Genomic DNA, 27364 nt, shown 5'->3' with positions numbered 1-27364 from the left:
CTACGCCACGCTACCATGGCACAAACGAAGTAACCAGTTTTGTTCTTTTATAGTAGTCAGGTATCGGGGAAAGTGTATTTTTATATAGTAGAAATATAAAGTGTATCACTTTACCATAATGTAAAAAAAATGGTCCAAAATCGACATTTTATTTTGCATTAAAACATCTCATAAGCGTAAACGTTCGTTTACGCTATACCAATTGAGAATGCCTCAAAAACATAAAATGTCGATTTTGGACCATTTTGTCAAATGTAAACATACACTTTGCCATTTCTACTATACAAGTTTAACACTTTACCTGATAACTGACTACTATAAAAGATAAAACTTGTTACTTGATTGTGAAATGGCAGCGTGGTGTAGCGGATTAGTCCTCAGACTGATAACCTTTTGACTATTGACCGATGTGGTTCGAGTCCCATTGGTGGTCTTTTTTAAAAGTATATTCAATTGTTGTTTTCTTGTTTTCTTTTCTTGTTTTTTTTTCTCATCTCAAAAGCGTATTTTAATATAAATAATATTCAGAAATGAGTTGTTTATGCGTATTTATTTCAATTTAAATTGGTAAACTTAACTGTTAACAAATTTCATATATGAAACGAATGTTTCATTCCTTTTGCAATAAAACATTTTCAATTGGTATAGCAAATGTAAACCGAACGTGACGCTTCGTGAGATGCGGCCTAAGAACATAAAATGTCGATTTTGGACCATTTTGTCATTATGGTAAACTGATAACATTTTGCCGTTTCTACTATAGGGTGCTTGCATGGAAGATCATAAAGTTCAAACCATCCTAAAGACACGCTCCAGAGGTCATGCAAATGCACGGAGTACAATACCAATCACCTGTTTAACTGGTTTTGATCAAAGTAATTCTTTGTACTCCATGCATTAGCATATCTTATGGAGCGTGTCTGGAGGATGATCTGAACTCATGACCTTTCGTGCAAGTACTCTATACACGTTTACACTTTCCCCGATACCTGACTACTATAAAAAGAACAAAACTTGTTACTTCGATTGCGAAATGGCAGCGTGGTGTAGTGGATTAGTACTCAGACTGATAACCTTTTGACTATTGACCGATGTGAATGGTTCGAGTCCCAGTGGTGGTCTTTTTTGTAAAGTATATTAAATTGTGGTTTTTTTTTCCTTTTCTTGTTTTTTTCTCATCGCAAAAGCGTGTTTTAATATAAATAATATTCAGAAATGAGTTGTTTCAAATTGTTACATCATAATCTTTCTGATTCGCTAGGATATGCCTATACTCAGCATACACAAGTTTTCCAGAAGACATTTATATGCCTATACTCAGCAAACACAAGTTTTAGAGAAAACATTTACATGTTGGGTTATATCATAAAGGGTACAAAATGTTTTAAGTTTTAATAACATTGAAAATATTTTGGAAACATGCTGCAAAACATTGTGATATTGTAAAAAATGTATTTGTAGTGTTTTTGAGTTACGAGACAAAAACGAAATTTGACTACAGTAGAGGGCATAATTACGAAACTTGTGTAATTTAGCATAGGAGGTGTTTTCAGTGACCACTCCCTAAATAACCCAACATTTTTATCAACAATTTTATTATGATTCAAAAGGATATTATCTACTCTCAAATCTGGTGCAATATGAAAGTCATACAACATTCTGTTTTTGAGTTATGGACAAAAACGACATTTTAGAGCATTTTAGAGCCATAATTGAGAAACGTGAGTAATTTAGCATAGGGGGGTTTCCAATGACCACTCCCTAAATAAACCAAATTCTTTAGCAACAATTTTATTATGATTACAAAGCATATAATCCACTCTCAAATCGTGTGCAATTTGAAGCTCATACGACATTCCGTTTTTGAGTTATGAGACAAAAACGAAATTTAGATGAAATATTTTGCATTCGGTAGAGACAATCAACGAAAAAAGTCTTGGAACGCTTGCGTGTAAATAACGGAAAACTGTCACCCCTCTCCCCGTGCAATGTTGAGAAATGCCAATGTCTTCAGCGGTTCCCCAATGTGTTCCAACATTGCTTGATGGGAAGAGGGGAAGGGCAAATCATTGTTGTAGATGTCATGTTTCTTCCCAAACACAATATAGGTCATTTCCATGAACATAAGAAATTCTGCACGGAATTACGACAGAGTGTGCCAAGCGTTCCAAGGACTTTTTTCGTTGATTGTAGGTTGTTTTAATCTGAGACAAGAACAGGGGTGTGACACTAAGTTCACGGTTTTTGTATTAGCCACACAAACCTATGGCGAATTTTGTTGGCTTGCTCTCAACAAAGTGAGGCAAGGTATCGATCGGTTATGAATAATTCACATCAACTCTTACTCAACCCATGTGATTGAGGTCACCACATAAAGGTATCGTAAGTCAGGAGGGTGAAAGTGCATGGGAACAATGTCGGACGTCACGCTATTGTTCGACTTAGGCTATATCATTCGCCATTTTGTAAATATTAACGCATGATCGTTGCTTTGAAGTTTCCACCGGATAGTCTGTGGATAGCGTAAGAGCATGCTTTGACCATGCGCAAAAAAAATAATATCATGAAGATGTTTAAGATTGATTCATAGATGTTTCAAACATTACAGTCATATTGCATAGATTCACCAAAGAATGGTTTGTTAAGTACTATACTTATATTTAGAAATTGAAAATCGGGAGAATTTTAAGGGCTAGGGTATGAACGATTGGACAGTATTTATTTTGGGGCATTAGAGCACATCAGACATATCGAATTGCATTCTGAATACGAAGAATGTCATTCTGATATCAAATAATTTTGATTTTTTGAAATTCGTAATATAATACACATTTTATGGCAAATCATTAAAAATTGATATTTTTGATATTTAACAGTACTTGAAGTAAATTTTATAAATCTGATGATTTATACTTAAAGTGTATGTAGGTGGGATGAAAAGCCGACGATCAATTGAAAATTTTGACCTTTCGTATTGAAGATATGGATTTTTTTTCTTTTGGGGAAAAAATCCATATCTTCAATATGAAAGGTCAAATTTTCAATTGACCGTCGGCTTTTCTTCGCTGCTACATACACTTTAAGAATATATCATTCGATTTATATAATTTACTTCGAGGACTGTTATATATCAAAAATTTGACAAATATCAAATTTTTATAATTTGTCATAAAATTTGTATTATATTGTGATTTTCAAAAATGAAAATTATTTGATATCAGAAAGACATGCTTCGTATTCAGAATGCAATTCGATAGGTCTGAGGTGCTTTCATGTCCCACAAAAAATACTGTCGAAACGCAATAAACGCTCATTTTAGATCCCTTAAGGAATCAATGTTTTTACCTGTCGGTATTACAACTCGTGAAACACATTAGTGATGTGCCTGGGTGACCTAATCTACTAACCTTTAACGTTTCCTCTATGAACTCTAACCCTCCTGCTGAAAAATCATCAACTGATTTTATGGAGTGTTCAGAAATGCTATTTTTCGTGTTCCATTTTTAACCCCCCCCCTCTTCTCTTCGTGAACCCAAAACTTTGTTGACCCCCCCCTTCGTCTTGGGAAATGGTAAATTACCGGTTAATTTACATGGTAAATTACCGGTTAATTTACATGGGAAATTACCGGTTAATTTACATGGAAAATTACCGGTTAATTTACATGGTAAATTTACCGGTTAATTTACATGGTAAATTTACCGGTTAATTTACATGGTAAATTTACCGATTAATTTACATGGTAAATTTACCTGTTACTTTACATGGTAAATCACCGGTAATTTACCGCCATCTTAATTTACCGTGGTAAAATAGGGTGAAGTAAGTAAAATATGAAATAAAAGGATTTTTTTTTCTTAAAACTTCAAATAATATTGTTTTTGTTTGTTTTATATTAGATGACAATTACAATTTCATGCAAACGACTTATGCAAATACTTTGAAATGTACGTTCGGCACGTAGGGCCAACACATAGGCCTACACGTCATGGCCTATACCCTGCCCGGCAAAGATAGTCTGATCGACATTTTTCCGTGACATGAAACGGAATGTGCATAATAATTATGTTTCGTTGGTAGCCTATACAGACAAAAACTACCGTTTGGGTTTGGTGTCCATAGTTTTGTTTTTTGATAGATTCTGGTTCTCAAGACCACCCATGTCAAAAATGTTTACTGTACCTCTGTCAGCATTGATCATTTTGGGTTATGGAGAGTCAAAGTTCGTACAGAGATCAAAACTCAAAATTGCTTAAATGCTGTTGAAAGTTATTCCTTTTGTCATAGCGATCCAAGTATACTTTTACCTATTTGGGGCATTCCCTCCTGGAGTTATAACAGTATCTATTTGGGGCATTCCCTCCTGGAGTTATAACAGTAAGGTCAGAGGTCACCATTTGACCTCCACCATGTCCACGGGGTCAAAACCTGTCAAATACTCCGATTTTTATGAAAAAAGTGTCAAGTTGTTAGTCTTCTATAACAATTTTAAAAAGAATAGCTCGCCACGGCTAGGATGTTTCGTTATCATGGTAAATGATGGTAACAAAGGTCAATATCCATTGAATCATATACACCTGGCCCTTTTTGTTATGTTCCGCTTGTCATAGCTCGCCACGGCTAAGATGTTTTTTTATCATGGTAAATGATGGTAACAAAGGTCAATGTCTATTGAACCATCAATTATTCTAGCTCAATTATTTACAGATCGCCTGGAATTGCACATGAAAAAAACCCGCAGTGATTTATAGTGCGCTACGCACAGGCACAACGCCTAGACGTAGATCCACAAGCCTCAACACACTTTGCAGATTGTCGCTGACCACTATCATGGCCCCACATCATTCCATGAACCATTTAACAATTATTTTGCAATTTGCGCGGTATATATCGTAACTGACTCTCCCTAGCAGGATTTACTTAAGATACATTTGTTGCAGACTTTTGACTATATCCTGATATTGGTATAGTTATCTTAGGTGATTTTAACCGAATGAATATACAGCAAATTGTTAATGGCAATAACTTACATCAGCTTATTGACTTTCCAACAAGAGGGGATGCAATCCTTGACCTTTTGCTCACAAACTACATGCTCAAGACTCACTACAAAAAACCTGTTCCATTGTCACCAATTGGCAAGAGTGACCATCTGTGTGTCTTGTGGACGCCGAGTGTTTATACCAGGTTAAAACACAAAAATGAGATGCGTGTTTCTCGACCATTACGTGAGTCTGGATTACGAGCTTTTGGTGTGTGGGCCCAAGATCAGGATTGGCAGGAAATCTTACAGTCTAGTGATACTCAAGAAAAATGCAATGTGTTCTATGAAAAGCTCGAACACGCAATTGACTTGTGTTTTCCTCTTGTTAAATCAAAAATGCACTCTAATGATAAGCCATGGCTTACAAGCCGCATTAAAAACTTGACAAGATGCATTTGCATCAGGTAACAGTTTTTCGTTGTTACAACGTTGTCTAAAAGTTATATAAAGTTGTACAAACGTAATATATGGACGTTGTAAGTACGTAAATCTGTGAATCTGTAAATCTGTACTTAAATTCGTGTTGTGATATCGTTATTCCCAAACGTTAATGTAACGTCATTATGACGTTGTTTCGACGTCAAGTTGTGAACGTCGAAACAACGTCACTATGACGTTATATCAACGTCCGAAAATCACAACACGAATACGAGTTCACAAATTAACGTAATTACGACGTCCCTAGATTACGTTGTATCGGGGTCAGACCATTTATGCGGCGTTGTAATAACGTGCTTTATACGTCGAACCAACGTCATAAATTTGCGTACTCGACGTCCGTAGATGTCGTTGTATCTGGGTCAGTTCCTGACTTTGAAACCACGTTTCAACCACGTGCTTCATACGTCGAGATAACGTGATTATGACATTATATTAACATCCGGCAACAATATAATGCTCTAGAAGTCGTTACTTTGAGTTTGACGCCTAAAGGTGATCGTCAAACGACACGATGGAGACATTTCGGCTGGACAACAATCTCCTTGAAATTGAAGAATTTACATTCCATGGTGTCAACATCTAAAATATTTTCAAATACGTATTTGTGTAACGTTTTCTGAACGTATTACTCAAACGTTGTCACCAGGTCTGGTCAAACATTGCATCAACGTCGAAACAACGTCGTTACAACGTCATAATGATGTTATATCAACGTCCACAAATCAACGTCGAAAATAACGTTGTCACTACACGAATACGAGTTCACAGATTTTAATGGCAACCTAAGTCCAACGTCAGCGAACGTCGTGAATACGTAGTGTGTTTGGGATATGAAACTCACGTGATCAATCATTGAAACAATCTCCAGCATTGGCTATTTCAAACATACACTAGGATCCACAACATGCTCATCTATCAGGCACAGTTCTTTAACCCCAATACATTTGTACATTCCTTGAATGAACTTTGACAATTTGGGTACAAAAACTCATACTCTGCAACTTGTGGTTAGATTTTGCACTATGATTCTTTATTGAGGTTATTGAACTATGCCATTAGGATGAGGTGATTGTGGTCCATAGTGATAGACTTGTCTGTTTTTTTACTAGGGTCATGCCTGTCCAAACCAATTGATTTAATTGGAATAATATAAGTTGACACTGCTCTTTCAAGAATGATCTGTTAGTGATGGAATCATACACTTCTCATTTCAGTCCAGGTTTGTATCAATAAATGCAATTTATTATAATATCTTATTAAATCCCATCTTATACGGATTGGATGTCACAAACCTCACACTTTGTGTCTTTGCGGCATCAATACTTCCTTACTCTTCGTGTTCTTGTGGGTTATCTAAGTAATATCATAATGCATATTTTATCTTCCATTTTCCATTGTTATAACATTAATAACATTAATAAAATAAATAAACTTGAACTATAAAAACCTGATAAAACTTTTAAATATAGTTTCGCTTATTACAAGTTTAATGGTATATCTTTAAGAAGTGGTTGTCAGACGTTAAAATCTAACGCTGAAGGGGGATTTCCCTTTACAGCATCCTCATTAGCGGCAAAAATGCGCACAAAGTTTACTGACATGCGCCAGCTTTTATCCAAACTATTGTTTTATGGTATTCACAAGAAAATATTCTTGTTTTTTTCACACATATAGTAGATGCATAAAAGGAACAATAATTGACATTGTATGTAAGTTTGAAGACATTCCATATCCTAGACCAATAGGTCCATTAAATGATAATCAGATAATTATTGAGACACATATTCGACGATATTTGCATTCAGATCGGACTAGAGATGTGTCGATCCGACAGTACTGATAAGCTACCCATCTATTCTTGCCCTTATGTAGTCAATGGCGGATTCTACGGTTACAATATTCTCGGCATCCTCGTCGGAAATCTCAATTTCTGTGGACAAAAAAATAGACCATGCCTATAATGTATAATAATTCAATGTTCACTGCTGTTGATACACTATGTATCATTGCAATGGCTTCATTTACGCGTAGGGATATTCCAGGTAAATAGAAAGATTGCGATTTCTGAACGCCGTGATCGTACGCCCCTCGATCTATTCAAAACCACTCTCCTGTATCGAAGCAAGGACGTGTATTTGGTCAGTTTTGAAGATTTTGCACGTTCAAAATGATCGTGGAGACATCGTTAAAAATGCACACAATTTGTCCATTTTACAATATGTTAAAGACAATCAAGGATAATGAACATACGAAGGAAAGTCTAATTATTATTATGATTAATTTTTGTTTGTAACAAATCATTATAATAAGTCTACAGCGATGTGTTAAAAATGGGCCTTATTTATACGAGCAGAGATCGTCCATCGAAATGTGTGTGATATATACTTTCCGTATAAAAAATGGCATAACGATTTCACATTTTGGACATCAACGTCGTCTAAAGCGCACGGGTGGCGTTGAAATATGATGATTTTTACAGCATGTCGAGGTTTTTGCAACCCGCTTAACTGGCATGACGTTCGCGTTGAAGATAGCCCTGGATTAGATTTCATTGGATTGCATCGGATTGGATTCCGCTAACAAACCCTCTACGCAATCAAGAGTTTTACTTTGTCTTCCCAGCAAAACACAAAACATTTTCAACTTCATTCGCAAAAGGTTAGAAATGGTTGCCAGAGAACGATAAACTGTCGGGTTATATAAAGGGTATAAAACGTTTTCATAACATTTAAAAACGTTTTTTGATAACTTATTGTCAATATTCTAACATAATGTTATTAAAGGGTTGACAAAATATTTGGCACTTAAATATGTTTGCAAAAACTATTTTACAATAACATTTTGAAAACATTTCATGATCTTTATATAATCCGACATTTAATGTTATTAAAACTTTTTACTAAAACCAAAAATCCAAAATAAACAATGTTAAAAACGTTTTGAACCCGTTTTGTGTTTGATGGGTTGTTTGGTATGTGCTTCATCTTGTCAAATTGGGAACATCTATGTACCAAATAACTAGGGTGTTAGTTCCGTGACTAAATAATCTGTATTTTACCCGTTAGTGTACAATTTAATAGTGACATGTTTTCTTGTCTGCCAGTTTGATAGTTTGATATTCGCCGTCGTAGTGTGGTGTCAAAATAAGTTGTTACCAGGCTCTATGTGTTGAGCACGATTCACAATCAAAATGATCACAACAAAAAGACATTGGGTTGCTAACAGGTGTACAAACCAAACGTGAACGAGTAACTAAGATATGACATAGTCACTACGGCGGTCAGGGCCGTTCCGACCATTAGGCTAGGTAAGGCGGTCGCCTAGGGCGGCAAACGGAGAGGGGCGCAAAAAATGTGCGCAAAAAGCAAAAAAGCAAAAAAAAACGGGAATGGAGAAAGAAAATGGGAGAAAAATGAAGGCAGATAAAATGAAAAAAATGGGAGGAAAAATAAAAAGGGGCGAAAAGAGAAACAGAAAACAGGGTGGAAAAGGAAAAGGGAGACCTGAGAATAAGAAAAGAAACGGGACAGAGAAAAGGAAAGAAGACATGGGGCGGAGAAAAGAAAGAAAAAACAGGGCGGAGAAAAGGAAGATGAAAATGGGCGGTGAAAAAACTGAAGAAAAAAGAAAAACAGAAGAAAAAATAGAAGAAAAGAAACAGAAAACACTAAGTGCCGAAGAAGAACAAAAAGTGGGATAAAAAATACAGAAAAGAAGAAAAACCATTGGCGTAGATCCGGGGTGGGGGGGTGGGGGAGGATAAATCCCCAATAATTTGGCCGGGGATGGGCCATACAATCATCCCCCCATGTTGACGCCTGTTTGTGGGTTTCTGACAAATTAACCTTGGCCATTTTTAGTCACAGAAGTGCAATTGTTCCCGCTTTGCTCAAATTTATTCCATTTTGGCACCATATTTCAACAGTTTAGCTTTAAAATAGCGCATTTGTACCATAAACTTGTTATGACGCCAAAAGGGGCAACCCCATCCCCTCAATATCAAAAAGAAATCTACGCCACTTTGGAAAACGGTCGTGGGCAGTAAAGAAACATACTGCAGTTACTGTCCGTTTTCCTATACACAATACACAGTGCTCTCACCATTGACGCGTGACCTTTACAAATAGTGTATGTATAGAAGTATATGAATTTGCCTAGTTAACATCACTGTATGAAAAATAACCGGCCAATATTTAAACTATTCTCCAAACTTCTAGCAAATATATTTCTCTAACATGACCTAAAATTACAGCTAGGTTAGATGTTCAGAAATAGTCACACTTTCGTAAAATATGAGTGAGTGCAAGGCATAGCTAGCTCATTGCTAGCCAACTCCCCGTGTTAATTGAATGGAGATTTGACCGAAAATATTAGCTAATATTGGTAACGGACCGCTCAGTTCTGAAGGATGCCACAAAAAAACGGTACAAGCTACATTTAAACTATTCTATGAAATTTTAGAAAATATAGTTTTGTAACATGCCCTAAATTCTTAGCTAATTTAGGTGTTTGGAAATAGTCGCACTTTTGTGTTTTAGGAAGGATATGTAAACGACAGATAAAACCAAAAAATATGAAGAAATTATTTCCAAACCGTGTTAAGTCAACAATCATCATGTTGCTCATTTTCAAGAATGCTGGTTGACAAAAAGCAGACCATTGTCTCATTTCGTGAACAAAGGTCTACATACCATTGTTTGCTTGCGTTTCCGTTATAATCGGTTACCCAACTGAAGCTAATACCAGCTCATTGCGATACCGCACATATAAAAACAGACACATGTGCACAACCAGAGAAGATCTGATTTAATCAGTTGAGCTGTTTTCAATGAGTGTTATCTTGGTTTAATAGCTTTTAATGGGGTTTGTCCTCCAAAGGTCGTGGTGAATTCTACTGTATACATGACTGCATCATGATAGGTCAAAACTTAATGAGTTTTCAAGGGGGTAACCCCCCTTAACACTTTTTTGGTATGCTTTGGTGGGGCGGCAGGGAGAGGCTTTGCCTACGGCGGCAAAATACCTAGGAACGGCCCAGACGACGGCGAATATGTACCTAGGTCAAATCAAAATGCATTGTGAGTAAATTGTTATTCTCGTACTTATCTAATGATTATGTCTAATAATTAAAACAACTCATTTATACATGTACCCAACAGCCTGCGTGGTAACTTTAGAGTTCTAGGATTGAAATTACCTTTCTCAGTATGTTGGTACATGTCTTCCAATGCGTATGTGTTTGTTTTATAAAAAGTACGTACACTCAAGCAAAATCAGTCGGAAATATTGATTTTGAGATATAGGAAAATATTAAGGGCTGGGGTATGAACGTTTGGACAGTATTTATTGTGGGACATGAGAGCACATCCGACATATCGAATTGCATTCTGAATACGAAGAATGTCCTTCTGATATCAAATAATTTTGAGTTTTTGAAATTCGCAATATAATACACATTTTATGGCAAATGATTAAAATTGATATTTTTGATATTTAACAGTACTCGAAGTAAACTTTATAAATCTTTTTAACTTAACGTGTATGTAGGTGGGATGAAAATCCGACGCTCAATTGAAAATTTTGACCTTTCGTATTTCCCAAAACACCAAACAAAATTAGGTCTTTTTGGGAACAAAATCCATATCTTCAATATGAAAGGTCAAAATTTTCAATTGATCGTCGGCTTTTCCTCCCAGCTACATACACTTTAAGAATATATCATTAGATTTATAAAATTTACTTCGAGGACTGTTATATATCAAAATGTGAAAAATATCAAATTTTAATAATTTGTCATAAAATTTGTATTATATCATGAATTTCAAAAATGAAAATTATTTGATATCAGAAAGACATTCTTCGTATTCAGAATGCAATTCGATATGTCTGATATGCTCTCATGTCCCACAAAAAATACTGTCGAAACGCTCAAAACGTTCATTCCAGATCCCTTAAAAGGATTAAAGTATTTCTTTTTGTTTCCTACTGTTTTTTGAAACACTTTAACCGCTCATACTGAACTGGTTCCAAATTTCTGCAAAATGGAAGCTTTACTAATGGTCTTTACAATCCGGAAACTAATAATTGAATATGTCCGACTTCAGACTGATTTTGCTTAATCATACCACATAATTTGGTAATGCGTTCATTCCATTCAGAATTGATAGGTGACGTATATTAGTGATTAATGGATTATATGTTTCTATAATTTCTATATGTTTCTATTTTTAGATTAAAATTTCAATATTTCTTAAAACCACTATACAATATTCAGCTGGTCATAAAGATTCAGGTAGGGTATAGATTTTAAACTAGAGGGCCTTATATTTGTACACAAATACGGCTATACCCGCATGTTTTCGGTGTAGACAAACTAACAGTCCTTATTTACTGAGGACTTAACATAAAGAAACTGTTAAAAGTCGCCCAATTGGGCGGAAAATGTGTAAAAAGTGAAAGTCCAATTCACAAGCTTTATTTTAATTGAAGTTGCACTCTCGTACCACTTAAAATAAAGAATTTCTAAAGAAAGTCGCCCAATTGGGCGACAAAATGTGTAAATTGTGAAACTGGGGCTCATACATGTACATATCTATATAATAATACAGTATCCTCTATAGATCTGTTTGTAGGTTTGTCTGTAGATTTGTCTGAGGCCGTCGCGTCGTAGGTTGTACGGGAGTCACTGACTCGGTAGGTGGGTGTAATACTGTCCTGGCAAGAAGTTCATGTTCGTTATATCATCCGACCCCGGGGTCCCCTCCCACTTACTCTACATAGGTTGCTGTTGTCTGTTTCTCTTATTCACAGTGAGGCTATGTAATTTGATAGATTGAAATTCACAATATATAGGGGAAATCTATTCCAGAGGGAGTATGTAAATTAAATGGAACATCCATTTCAGAGGGAGTATGTAAATTAAATGGAACAGCCAATGGGTATGTAATTTAACTGGAACAGCCTTAACGTTGATGTCATCTATATTATAATTACGCTATTTTCTGTGGATCTGTTTAGTCCTACGTGTATGGGGTGGGTATTAGTAACAATATAATTCTCAGGTGCAATCTCTGTACAAACTCTGAGCCCTGAAGCTGCTTTATTTGATGAGAAACGACCGGCCCTTTGTTTTAACATTTGAGGCCCTGGGGCCCATAGTATTTGACTTATGAGGTTCATGAACATATAATGAAGTATAATTCTCAGGTGCTCTCGGTAGACTCAAGCTGGGCACTGTAGCTGCTTTATTTACTGAGTAACGGCTGGCCCTATGTTTTAGCATTTGGGCCCCTGGGGCCCATATTATGTGACATATGGGGCTGATATGTTCATATAACAATATAATTCTGAGGTGCAACCTGTGTACAATCTCTGAGCCCTGAAGCTGCTTTATTTGACGAGAAACAGCCGGCCCTTTGTTTTAACATTTGGGGCCCTGGGGCCCATAATGTTTGACTTATGGGGCTCATGTACATATGTTGAAGTATAATTCTTAGCTGCTATCAGTAGACTCAAGCTGGGTATTGTAGCTGCTTTATTTACCGAGTAACGGCCAACCCTATGTTTTAGCGTTTGGGGCCCTGGGGCCCATATTATGTGACACATGGGGCTCATATATACATTTAACAATTTAATGCTTAAGAACTATTAGTATACTAAATCTAAACCCTGTAGCTACTTTATTTGCTGAGAAACGGCCGCCCTTTGTTTTAAGATTTGGGCCTCTGGGGCCCCTAGCCTTGAACATCTGGGGCCAAAAATGGCAAGAGGCCTATCTACAACTTAGGGCTCATACATGTGCCACATATAAGCTCTAGTGCCCTTGTAGTTTTAGAGCTAGCCTCGTCAATCTGTTGCCCCTTTTTTAACATTAGGGCCCTGGGGTCCATAGTATATGACATGTGGGGCTCATATATACTTGTATTTATAGAGTACCCCTGGGCTATCAGTGTACTAACTCTGGGCCCTGAGGCTGCTTCATTTGATGAGAAACGGCATGCTTTGTGTTTTTACATTTGGGGACCCTGGGGCCCATGACCTTTGACCTATGTACCACATATGAGCCCTGGGGCCCTTGTAGTTTTAGCGCTAGCCTTGACCAAAGGATGTGTTTGATAGGAGAAGATGGAGAAGATGGAGGAGGAAGTGGAGGGGGAGGAGGAGGAGGAGGAAGAGGAGGAGGAGAAACCACAGTATGGCATGGCAATATACCCTGCGTGCTCTGCATGCGGGTATAATGAGAATTTTGCCACTTGAGTTCCCCAAAATTAAATCTGTTACATTTTAGTTCTGATGCCAGCACTGAATTTTGTCATAAGCGTGCCAAGACATCATTTTACATTATAATAACAACCTACCAAACTCTTCTTCTAATGCCATGACAAGTTCTATCGTATCAAGAGAATCGGCCCCAAGGTCATCGACGAAATCAGCATCATCCTGCATAAAAACACAATCGTAGTAATTTTTTTTGCGTCTACATGCATCATTGTCTGACAACTCGATAAAGAATGAACACCAGTTAATTTCGTACTATACCACCCACGACGTCTTACAATCATGGAGAATATTCGGTGAAACGTGTCTTTACCTACGGCTAGGTCTTGAAATCTAACTGTTTCTTTCTTTCTTCTTTCTTTCTTCTTCTTTCTGGCAACAGGTCCACTGCTCCTTTATGCTGAGGTCGATTTTGACGCAAAGGTCACGGGGGTCAAAAACGTGATTTTCGCTTAAAATGCTACTCCTTCCACAAATTTCATGGCTCAGAGTTGGGACTTGCACATATGCATTGCCCTTCGTAGGTACATAAAAGTTGCTCACCGATTTGGGATCAAAGGTCATTTAGGGGTCACTTCCGGTTATTTACGAAATACCTTCAAAATGCTATTTCTCGCACAAATTAAGTAGTACAGACTTGGTACTTTCACACATTACGCAAGGGTAATTACCCTTACGCAAGGGTCACAGGGGTCAAAAAGGTGATTTCAGCTTAAAATGCTACTCTTTCCACAAATTTCATGGCTTAGTTTAGGGGTCAAAGGTCAAAATGTTAAAGTTTAGGGGTCATTTCCTCAAAGGTCATTTAGGGGTCACTTCTGCTTAACGGCTACGGCTAGGTTTAGATCTATAGCTAGATCTAGTCGTTATTTAATCTATAATTTTTTATTCATTCTACTCCCAGTATTTTTCTACATCAAATATAACTGATATATATTTGAAATAGATTGAATAATGAATAATTGTTCAACGAATATATTGTGTCGATAATTTAGAGAATATATGATGGCTCTTAATGGTCGAAGCAGCCAAAACATCGATTTTCATTATCTATCAATATATTATTGAAATATATTAGTGAAAAACACTTTGATGTTTTGCAAAAGTTATTTCTACAAATCATATATCCCAGCACGATTTTTGACCAAAATGTAGGTTTTAAAAGTCAAAACCTCAAGTGTTCCTTACAATATTTTTCAAATTTTATGTTGTCATTAAATGAAAGATCACACTTATATTGTCCATATACTAGCCTCATTAATTAGATTGACCAACATGACCAATGGGCAATTCTCTTTAAATTGCCAATCTTGTGAAAAAAGTTACTATTTTCGCCCGTTTTGTCATACGGTTGTAAATTCAATGAACTATGACTTTGCTAAAGAGCGCTTACAAATTGATATGTTTGAGAACTACATTTTTGAAATACGGTAACATCGGGAGGTTTTACATCTGAAGATATCTTATCAACATTAATGTGTCAACTTGACGTTACGTACATGTGTTTGCAAATGCACTGATAGTATATATTATTTCTCCTACCGTAACATCTCCTTCGTCTACACCCAACTGCTCAACTATTATTTTCTTAATTTTGTCTTCAATAGTCATTATTCGTAATGGCTGTAACAATTCTTTCAAAATAAGAAGTTCCAGACGCCTCTCTTTTTCCTGTCAAATAAAAATAAAGTACACCGGAGTGAAATTCCGAGAATCCCGTGTGGGTCTTCGTGAATCTGGACATCGTTACTTCGCATGCGGTAACGTGTCAGGTAGCTTCAGGTGAAGAGTCACTAGTGGAAAATTTGCAATGAGAATTCTTTCAAAACGATGAGAATTGGACAAAAGTATGAGCATTTAACATTTTCTCATTTATATAAAACTTTCTCATTCAAATGAATGAGAAATACCAATTAACGTGTCAGCCACCTGTCACATTGTTTTAAATGAGAAAATTAACCACTTGTGACAGGTTGTTGACACGGTAATTAATATTTCTCATTCATTTGGATGAGAAAATTTTATATAAATGAGAAAATTTTAAATTCTCATACTTTTGTCCAATTCTCATCGTTTTGAAAGAATTCTCATTTTAAATTTTCCACTAGTGAGTGCAACAGACGGCTTTTACTGGACTGATCAGCGCTGGGTTACCGGAGAGAAATCGACCAGAATGTCATGTGAATAGTCTTTTTACCCTGTATAAAACACCTGGATTTGGGGCTAAAAAAGGCTTTGATGTAAAAATTGAAAACTTTGATGCACATAATAAAATATGTTAAACTGTGACGTATAAATATTAAACTTTTGATGACTGTAAAACTATTTGAGGAGGAAAACACTACCATACTACGGACCATTAGATCATTACCATTGATGACAAAAATATACCCAGTACACATTGAAGCTTTTAAAAAGTACCAATGTCAGCAATGGACATGTTATTTGTCAATATATTGCGGTGAAATTCAAAGGTGCCTGTTACGTACAATATTTATAGTCTGTTTAGTTTTCTGTAGAATTGTTTAAGAATGAAATACAATTCAGAACTAGTGGCAAATGGTGGTCATAGACCACAAACCTAGTTGGGGCGTGTTGGTGTTGTGGGGGAATCGACCCCTGCAAAATGTTCCAAAAATGTTCCCCTGGTTATGAGGTTTGTTGTTACATTTTTAAAAGCGTTTCGGTACTGTTTTCCTAAGCCTTTTTAGAGCGTTTTATTTTAAAGGCGCCCCATGAATGTGTGCCAAAAATCGCTTGCCCCCCCCACTTTTGGCTCGTCAAACATTCCTTGCCCCCCGATTTTACCCTCCCCAGGGCTCATAATTATTCCACAGCCCCCTATGTGTCATCAGATGATGATGAAGATGTGCATTTTTGTGCTGAAAGTCAGTTTAAACTTTCAGAAAGTGTTTTAATCACCAGCACATTCGATCAAAGTTTTTTACACGTTTTAAACTATTCTAGTTTTTGAACAATTCAAGGCATTATACGAGCCATATCAGTTTTTATTTTTAAATAATGAACTATTTTGTCGACAAGTTGTATATTTGCTATGTAGGTGGAACGATTGGCTCTAAATCCAAATTATTAATTATTGTAATACTTTTATTAAAAACATACCTCATCCCTGCCTTTGGGTTGCCATGGATACGATGCAACAACCGTAGCACAAACTATCATGAATATCAACACCAATGCCGTCTTCTTCATGATGATACCTATATTGGTAAGTTTATGCTGCTAGTAATCTGTAAAAAGTGTAATAAAATATCAATTGCGGGGCTGCAAAATAATAACCTAATTCTGCCCTTTTATCAGCTAGCATGACCAGTGAAATGACCGTATCAAACTACGCCGAAGTTTTTCACCAGAAAACTTCACCATGGAAATAATTTGAAATCCTGAACTTGAAGCAATGAAGTGTGTTTTCAATTGTGCTTGTTTTTCTCACCAACACTGACAACACTGGCAATGTATTGACCAATTGTTGGTTTTTAACAAGAACTGTCCTTTAAAAAGACAACTCCATAACTGAAGATCATAAATAATAAATAATATAATAAAATATATCTATTTATTTATTTAAAAGGTAAAATAAAGGACATTGTTCTATTCTATTCTATTCTATTCTATTCTATTCTATTCTATACAAGCATTTATAATCAAAATAATAAACTGGAATAAACTAAAAGGAATCTTAATCATGACCCCAACTTCCTACCCCCCCCCCCCCTGAGAATCTAATGGTGCGTCCCTAACTCCTAAATTGGTTTAACCATTATTTTTGAAACACAGGCTCGATAAAACCTAGAAAAACCCCGTACATGTCAATGAATCATTGTTTTATACTGCAAGATGACTGCAAAAACACATTGATATCGAGAATGTTTTTGTACATTTTATGTATAGGTGCAACTTTTTGTGAAAGCATCATTTTTTTTTTAATGTGATTATTTTTGTTCAAAACAAAAAGATTTTGAGAAGAAAGAACTTTGGGAGGGTAGGAAAACAATTGCTTTATTCGCAGGTTTTTAAATTTTTCAAATCAACAAAATGTATGTATGTATGCAAAGAAATGTTTTGTAATTTTAGGGGGGCTTAACCCTTTACTGCCCTACCACACTGTACACTAATATGTCGAGAAGTTCCAAGCTAAAATGCCAATCTCTTTACCATAATTATATCCTAACAATTTAACCAAAGACTAAATTTCACTTTTTAAATAAAACTACCCGGAAATCTGGCTAGCCTTTTATTTGCAAATCTGATTGAATTAAGGGCTGGGGTATGAACGTTTGGACAGTATTTATTGTGGGACATTAGAGCACATCAGACATATCGAATTGCATTCTGAATACGAAGAATGTCATTCTGATATCAAATAATTTTGATTTTTTGAAATTCGCAATTTAATACACATTTTATGGCAAATCATTAAAATTGATATTTTGATATTTAACAGTACTTGAAGTAAACTTTATAAATCTGATGATTTATACTTAAAGTGTATGTAGATGGGATGAAAAGCCGACGATCAATTGAAAATATTGACCTTTCGTATTGAAGATATGGGTTTTTTTTCCCAAAACACCAAAAAAAATTAGGTCTTTTTGGGAAAAAAATCCATATCTTCAATATGAAAGGTAAAAATTTTCAATTGACCGTCGGCTTTTCCTCCCTGTTATAAATACTTTAAGAATATGTCATTAGATTTATATAATTTACTTCGAGGACTGTTATATATCAAAAATTTGAAAAATATCAAATTTTTATAATTTGTCATAAAATTTGTATTATATTGTGATTTTCAAACAATGAAAATTATTTGATATCAGAAAGACATGCTTCGTATTCAGAATGCAATTCGATAGGTCTGAGGTGCCCTCATGTCCCACAAAAAATACTGTCGAAACGCAATAAACGCTCAATTTAGATCCCTTAAGCATGGCCAAACGAGTTTCAATAGAAAGTGAAGGTCTTATCACTATGCATAGTGGAGTTTCCGCCTACGTCGTCAGACGTTTCGCTTTAACAAATCGCATGAAAAGCTGAAAATCCCTGACAATATGAATAGCTTAATATTTTAATATCTTAAAAGCTCTTTGAAGAGACCAGTCGTATTATTATTATGCGAATAAAATTACATGTAGGCCTATTCAGAAAAAGCAACAAAAACACTAGATACAATGATCTATCCTTGGATTATGTTTAACAATTATTTGATGGGAATGTGCCAAAGAAGGTTTAAACACTTGACTTAATTTGATCTATCTTGTTAAATCGGATAAAGAGATTTACTGAAAGTTATTCTACGTTTGGCCATTGCCTCGTGACTAGTAGTGTTATAATCATATGTTAATAAAGATAGTGTTCGTAAGCTCAGTTTTTGGCGACCCATAATGCATCCCAATCACGGAATTAGGTGATCCCAATACATTATTCGTCACAGATTGTGACATGTAACAGAATTGCCACCATAATCTTTAAGTTTTACCATAATTTACTAGGTCTAGGCAGAGAAGATGTATGTAAAATTAAATTAGACTGTAGGGTGAGCCCATTTTGAGAATCATTTTTCGACCGCATTCATTTTTTTTTCAGAAAAAAAAAAAATCGATATTTCATGCACAATATGCCAAAAAAATTATGTTGTGATTGAACTGCTATTAAATAGCGTTACACAGTTTGCCATTTTGTTACCTTTTAATTGTATAACGTAACTTTGTATGAATGTAATGTAATACAATTTCAATAAACGTTGGTAAAGGCTCGGGGAGAGGAAATCAATAACGCGTAATAGTCCAATATTTTCCTCATATTATTCGCTCATATTTTTTCGCAATGACGTGCTTTTTAACTGATTTTTTAACGTGAATGTTTCGGAACATATTTGTTGTTTGAATGAAAACAAAAAAATACAAAAAAGAAATTACAAAAACATTGAAGGAAATTCAGAATCTAGAATCTGGGGTGGGCGATTTTCTGGAAAAATAAAAATAAAAACTCATTTCATAATACTGATATAGTTAAATTGAGAACGCACAAATTATGTATGATTTTTAATTAAAGAGAAGAGGTAAGAACGAGGTAATAAACACTCATTTACTATTCCATATAATTAAATTGTGAATGCTAGAATTACGAGTCCTTTAAAGAGAATTTTAAAACCTGGGGTGAGCAGTTTTCGGGAAGGGGTATATTATCAGAGCATGCCGACTTTAGACTCGGGTTCCCGGCAAAGAGAAATTAAGTACAACATTTATTTTATATAAATTTGTATATTATAAATGAAGACTGTGTCAAAATGTTCTGCACAAAGTCTGAAAAGGTGACGATAAAGTCGGAGGGAACATCATAATATGCTCGAGTATCTTGTTTGGATTTGAATTGACTCTTTAATTTAAAAAGTCATTTAATAATCGACAAACGCAAAATCGCGCGAATATCACATGCTGCAAAAACGTACAGCAAGTTCAAGACTGTGGTTGTGGCGAGATCATGTAAAATGACTGAGATATGATATTATTAAGCATGCTAAGTAGTAGTACGGTATGTGGAATGTGCGAGAAGCGCAACATCGCGTGAATAGCACAAGCTTGAGGTAGATGATGCACGATGTACACTACAGATCATTCGCTTTCACATTAACTTGTGCAACTATATGTTATTATTGCTTTTTATAAGCGCAATGATTTATAGTGCGCGGGTACGCACAGATACGGTACAACGCCTAGACGTTGATCCACAAGCCTCGGCACACTTTACAGTGCTATTTACCAAACTACTACTAAATCGCATATTCGCACTACATTGTACTATTCTATGCTCTTATCATCGTTTGCTACTCAGCATATTTGCGCTAAGTTATGCTATTCTGTCGGTCGGACATCCGGGCATGAACCGGCTGACAACAGCACTGGAGTGAAAACAACATTCGCATTCACTGAACTCTGGAGTGTATCACAAGCTATCACACTATTGTGCCAGGTTCGACTCTCTGCAAATAAAAATAGGCCTATGCGATAAGTTGTTTTCACTCCAATGCATGAATGGATGTGACGTGGCCCGACCGAGAGAATTATGTGCTCCTATCGAACGAATCACACTATCACATTATAATATGCTCCTTTGTGCTACTTTTGCTCATTTGCTATTAACATACTACTCATCATATTCGCGTTATACATTATACTACTCTGTACTCGTATCGCAAGAATCATTTCACATTTTCACGCTTTCCCATTAACCTGTGCTACTAAGCGCCTTCGTGCGCAAGATCAGCGCACTGAATGGTTAATTGTTCTATTGTGTCCGATTTGAGCGCTGACATATTGGAAAATGTTGCCAATCAATATCCATGAGTACATTCAACGTCCAGTTTTCAAAATTGGGTGAATTGTGTTTGGCAGGTGTGAAAAACATCTGACTGGGCGTATCAATTACGTAACGCATAAAGGCATTGACATATCTAATGGCTGCCTAGAGCTGTTATGTGTTTAGTCTATACACTCACTGCAAAAACAGTGAAGTGAAGGCAAGAATGTGTTTAGAAACGTTATGTTTATAATATGGATGTCAGACAGTGTTGTAGTCGAGTCCTCGTCATCCGAGTCCGAGTCCGAGTCCGAGTCCTTGGTGTCCGAGTCCGAGTCCGAGTCCCTGCCAATTTCTGATGTCCGAGTCCGAGTCCGAGTCCTCAATGTTCGAGTCCGAGTCCGAGTCCGAGTCCTTATGTATCAAATTCAAGCCCCGGGGTTTTCACCAATACTTTTCTTGTAAATACATAACTTGCTAGTCCCACCTAGCATGCCTAGTATTGTTTTGGGGCTGTGCAATAATTATGCTGAGCCCAGGGAGGGGTGAAATTGCCAAAAAAAATGCTTATTGTTCTCGGCCTGCCAAAAATCCCCCTCCCGACCTGCCAAAAATCTTTGCACCCCTTTGTACATGCCATTTTTTGGGGATCCCAATTTACAAACCTTAAAAGGTTTAGATAATTATGTTTCGAGCGCAGCGAGCAGGGAAATCTGTATTATGTAAGCGTTTCCGTACTGTTTTCTAAGCCTTTTTAGAGCATTTAATTTGAAAGGTGCCCCATATGTGCCAAAAATTGCTTGTTCCCCCAGTGCCAAAAATTGCTTCCACCCTCCCTTTCGATCGGTCAAAATGTTTTACCCTTAGGTAGCATACCTTGGAAACAGAGTATAATCACAGACTCACAGTAAGGGATGACCAGCACAAGAACCCACTCCTTTGGACACCTTTTATGTTTACCATGCAAGACTGAACACACACACAGTCTAAATGGAGCTATGCACACAGAGACTATCTCCCTACACTGACCAATGGATTTCACTTGAGTGCACACACAGTGCATCAGTAGTACCGCATATTAGCCTGTTTGTAATTTTGGCAAAAACATGTTTTGATGAAGTTCAAATATGCACCCCTAAATATCAATCAATAAATCTTGGGCAATCACCTAACAAGAAGTTTCCATCTACTGTAGCCAACTTCATGATTTAAGATACCAATAGTTTTCCCTCCACAGCAAGCTAAAGTGAAATCTACAGGTTATTTGTATAAAAGAGTGATTTTAATGTAAATTTTCTCCAAATTCCAAGATATATTAGGCGAGTGAAGTTTTTGTATACTATACTATATATATTTATCTAATTCCATGTGCAATTTCATAAAATTTCACAACTATTTAGGGGTGCATTTTGGATGATGAAATTTAGACCCTCTTTAATAGGATTCAGAATTATGCAGTACCGTAGGCCTAACATGCACAGTATACTCTGTAATGAGTATGACCATGGTAATATCTTAAAATTGCACATGAAATTGGTTCAATATTGTTATTATAACATACAAAAATTGACTCATCCAATATAACTTAGAATTTAGAGAAAATTTGCAGTAAAATCAAATTTTAATGCAGATACACCCCATGGGAAACTGAGCACATGGATGCGTCTCATGTGTAAAAAATGTATCACCAAATTTTGACAACTTGTTATTTAAGTAAAAAAACATGTAATTAAGTTGATCTGTAATGACGAATTTTTATGCAAGGTTTCCGATTTTTGCACTTTTTTGGACTTTGATAATTTTTGGGCCTTGGATGCAAAATTCTGAAACCTCGCACAAAAAATCGTCACTACAAATCAACTTTATTACATGTTTTGTGACTTAAATAACAAGTTGTCAAAATTTGGTGATACATTTTTTTGGTCAAATTTGTTCATAATTTTTCTTCCATGACTGCCATCTTGGATTTGTACAAAGATATAAAGAACAAAAAGGCTATTTCACAAGACAAGACTCCGAATGCATTTATGAAAACCCGTATTTATAAATGATTTCTTCTTGTAAGTATTTGTATGAATCACGTAATCCATTTTCAAGGGTTACTGAAAAGGCGTTTTTTGAAAATAATCAATTTGAAACTGGAAATTATTCAATTTTGTGCCATTTTTACTTGGTGTCCATAATCTGTCCAAACTGCCTATTCAAAACACGCATATAAAATTGGCCATAACTTCAGAACCATTTATCCTATTGAGGTCATTGAAAGACTGAAATGCTCCACTTAATGAGCTCTTTAATATAATGTATGATTCTACAATACAGGAGAAACTTCAAATTTTCATGGTCATCCCTATATTAGGCTTGTGTTTTAGAGAGGTCATGGGTCCCTTTTCAGGCTCCCGGCAGTCCCTTAACACATTTGCATCATGCTCCAGTTCATTGAGCCGAACACTCTGAAAATTGTGGGTCTTGAGCTCAAATTTGGAAATATTTTGAATTTGTTAGCTCCAAAGCCTATAATTTGGCCCAACTTTAGTTCACAGACCTCCACAAAAATGTTGAAATTTCCGTTCATCAAGCCCCTATTTTGCCCCCAAATCAGTTCTTATAGTTCCCAAAGTTCGGCGCCGCACACCCCTACCAAAATTTAACTTGAGTGCCCCAAAGTATTATTATTATTCATGTACATTCTAGACTTGCGTCTAACAAAGCAGTCATGTCAAAACAAACGAATATGATTAAAATCCATTTAACCAATTAAACATATAACTGAAAGCAATCTTGCTTTTTGATTGTAGGCCTACTTTTATTTACAAACTGAATTTATTTGCATGTAAAACTACTTAAAGCAATATTATAACATTTTCAAACAAAATAGATTAGCATTTCTTTGCCATAAAATGTTAGCTTTTACTGTCAGATATATCCCCTTTTATTTTTGAGCCGAACAACTACGGCAAAGCAAAGAAAATTGGAATTTACTACCAGCGCACATGTCGCCAATACGTACCACTCCTTCGGTCATGTTGTGGTACGACCCTTTGTTGTGTAAAGACCTTTTTCCCTCTATCCCACAATGCACTATTCCAGGGGGGTATGACGTAGTTCATCAACCTCATAGATCGTGTGCATCCGATGGTCTTTGCCAGGCCTTTGCAATTATGTTGTCTTAATATGGGCATACTGATTCCATATATGCGGATTATCGTAAAGGCCATCGATGTTACTAATTATGCAATAATTGAATACACGAGTGATGCAGTTACGGAGCGATGCAGAACATCTGTGTAAGAGATTTTGTGTTCGTTTTATTTTCAACTCCGAAAAAAAGTGAAACGGATGCCGGTAAAATATCACTGCGTGTCCCGTCATCAGTTTTTCACCATTAGGTCTATAAAATGTATGCAAAGTTAGGTTTCAATAACAGGAAACTTTTTTGGGTGAATACACCATGTCCATAAGGCATAGAAATGTTGTTTTTTGCCCCCGAAAGGTATTAGTGACGGTGGCGCCATTATCATCATTATCGGGGATTCCTTTTTTGTGATGAAGGCACCAGTCGAAATGTCCGTATTCCAGAATGTGATGAACATAACTCTGTACTCCCCCGGGGAGATGATGTATTTTGCGACACTCATACCCCCCTGGAATAGTGCATGATGGGAAAGAGGGAAAAAGGTCTATATCACCGTCGCGCACGCCGTGTACATACTTAATGATACTATGTGTTATGAACATCGTGTATGCGTTCGACTAACAATTCCATCGTAATAATAAAGGGCCGAATCAGCCTTTTATTCAAAATCTCCGATTTTGACAAAACTACAGCACCTAGAGTCTTGATTTTTGCAGGCTATATTGGTTTAATAAAGTATAATTTAATCGTGTAAAAAAATGAATTAAAAAAATTCAGTGAGGGCGTCCTCCTCAGCAAATGTTATAATATGGCTTTAAATTAATCATGTGATGTGATCATTGATCAAGCATAAGAAGTTTACAATGGACGAAAATAAAAGACCCTATTTTGCCGGACTCGAGGAGGACTCGAAGCCGAGTCCCCGAGTCCTTAGGGTCCGAGTCCGAGTCCGAGTCCAAGTCCTTAGCTTCCGAGTCCAAGTCCGAGTCCGAGTCCTTGAAAAAAGGACTCGAGTCCGAGTCCGAGTCCGAGTCCCGAGTCATCCAACACTGATGTCAGATGTTTAGAAATTGGAACACCATCACTGACCAATGTTCAGAAATTTGACACATGATACTTAGCTTCTAAACGGGTTTACAAAGTGAAGGCAAAAATTGTGTTTAGAAAAGTGTTTCATTTCTAAACACTGTTTTTGCAGTGTATAATATTTATTACATTTATTTTTCATTCCTTTCTTTTCCTTTCACTGTATATCCTTATTCTTTCCTAGGCCTACGCTTTATCACTCTCTCTCTCTCTCTCTCTCTCTCTCTTCCCTTCTTCCTTTCTCTTCCTCTAGGATCCTCTCATTCTCCATATCCCATCCTCCCCATGCCTCCCTCATCCAATCCCAAGACTTCTCAAAGGGAAGCTACCCCCCCCCCCCGGTACGCCACTGTTTCCATGCCACACTCCTTTTGAAATAAAATTAGATGGCAATTTGTGAAAAAACAATTATATGCCTAATGTTTAAACATGTTACCATTATAAAGTACGATAGACACATGGACCTGGCAGCCTTAATTCATTCTGATGTGTAATCGATTCGCAAAAGCATTCAATTTGTTTAAATTAAGCACCTAAAGTCAGGTAGGTGATAATGAACCGAACCACGACGGCTAAAGTGTGCTTTCGGCTACTCAATCACACCCTTGGGCTTTGTAAGAACAAAAGGTACCTTTCGTTCAAGTAGGCGCTTTCACGCGACTTTCAATTGATCACTTATTGACAGTAGCCAGCCTTGTAAAACGTTAATACTCTGTCAGGTCAATTACCGATTTAATGGCGGAACTCTTTTGTCATAAACAAAAGGTACCTTTCGATAAATAGCTTGTCGGAAACTGAAATAGGCACAAAGGAGCAATGCGATAGATAATCTCATTGCTCCTCCAGGGTTTACTAGATCCATGCGCAAGATCATTTTAGAACAGTAATAATTAGTGGGGATTATGCACTTTCAGTTTCCCACGCGTTTGAACCGGAATTGGATTGCGTACTTTTTCGATGTCTAGTGAGCAAATTTCTTCAATATTTTGAGAAAATGATGTTAAATTTTCTATTCTATATTGTTTGGTAATAATGTCTTTTGACAATAGTATGTTTAAAGTTGTAATTTTGTGTTTTTGATCGCAAAAATCGGATATTTTCGTTCCCGATTCGAATTCTGAACTCTTCGCAAGGGTGCCGATTTCGGCAGAACTTTGACGATAATTTTGCCTTTTTGGACATTCGATCCTTAATTTTGTTTCAACCGAGTCTTAAATTAACAAGCACAATAAGGTTGGTACCACTTTTATATACATTGATGAAATTTTAAAGATTTTTTTTCAAGTTTCTAATCGGCGCAAATCGTTAAGTGTGTATTTCCCATTGACATCCAAAATGGCGTAAGCCAGTCCTTAATATACATAGGTACGGCGAATATAGGACTGGCAAGCGAGTCTAGTAATAATCCTTGTAACAAAGATCTTTGTCTTTCAATTTCATCTTCCTTCAAATAAATGCCAAAATACCTTATCTTATATCTTACCAAGATCCGGGACCAAGATATGTCACCTAAAAGATAAAGTTATACTGCTAACATATATTAATAAAGTTTTTACCAATTTACATACCTGTGTGGCAGTAAAACATTAACAGCAAGATTTAGTTGGTTGTACTCGTCATCAGTAGCAAGTATTCAATGATGTTAACCACTGATGTACAAAGAACCAGGGCATGGAATAATTGATAGGAAGAGGCACTCCCTAATTAGCATGAGGCCGCATTCTTATTTAAATTAGCCATTGTGTTATAAATTCATATTCATGTTTACCAGTAGCACTTTACACCACCAGGTAGGGTAAGCCATGAATAATTTAGTCAGGAGGGTGAAAGTGCATAGGAACAATGCCGGAAACTACGTCACGCTATTGTTCGACTTAAACTACATCATTTTTAACCCCTTCCGTTTCCGTTAATACAGCTTTAGTCTCCTCCACCTTCGCAACACGGTACGTGGAGTGACTGGAATCACAATGACAGCGGAGGAGAATACTAGCTGGTCAGACAATTTAATTCTATCAAGCATATAATACCTGAACAATCACCGTCATTTGATCGATTTACTA

General features: G+C 36.3%; 1 protein-coding gene across 1 annotated transcript; it reads right to left on the bottom strand.

The window, feature by feature from the left end:
* Positions 1-6523: 6523 nt before the first annotated feature.
* Positions 6524-27110, bottom strand: LOC140150620 (acyl carrier protein-like). Its single transcript, XM_072172673.1, has 5 exons — positions 26870-27110; positions 16886-17013; positions 15305-15433; positions 13843-13924; positions 6524-7415 (listed from the first exon to the last, which is right to left on the bottom strand). The coding sequence occupies exons 2-5, from the start codon at positions 16973-16975 to the stop codon at positions 7330-7332; spliced, it is 387 nt and encodes a 128-aa protein (XP_072028774.1). The 5' UTR covers positions 16976-17013; positions 26870-27110; the 3' UTR covers positions 6524-7329.
* Positions 27111-27364: the final 254 nt, after the last annotated feature.

This window comes from Amphiura filiformis, chromosome 4, assembly GCF_039555335.1.
Source record: "Amphiura filiformis chromosome 4, Afil_fr2py, whole genome shotgun sequence".
NCBI lineage: Eukaryota > Metazoa > Echinodermata > Ophiuroidea > Amphilepidida > Amphiuridae > Amphiura > Amphiura filiformis.
The sequence above is the reverse complement of the archived record's forward strand: the minus strand, read 5'-3'. Positions and strand labels throughout refer to the sequence as shown.

Coding starts and splice junctions, on each gene's coding strand:
- LOC140150620 (XM_072172673.1), bottom strand. CDS start 16,975: ATGAAGAAGACGGCATTGGTGTTGATATTCATGATAGTTTGTGCTACG. Junction 13,925..15,304: donor TAGACGAAGGAGATGTTACG/GTAGGAGAAATA, acceptor GTTTTTATGCAG/GATGATGCTGATTTCGTCGA. Junction 7,416..13,842: donor GGCATTAGAAGAAGAGTTTG/GTAGGTTGTTAT, acceptor TTTTGTCCACAG/AAATTGAGATTTCCGACGAG.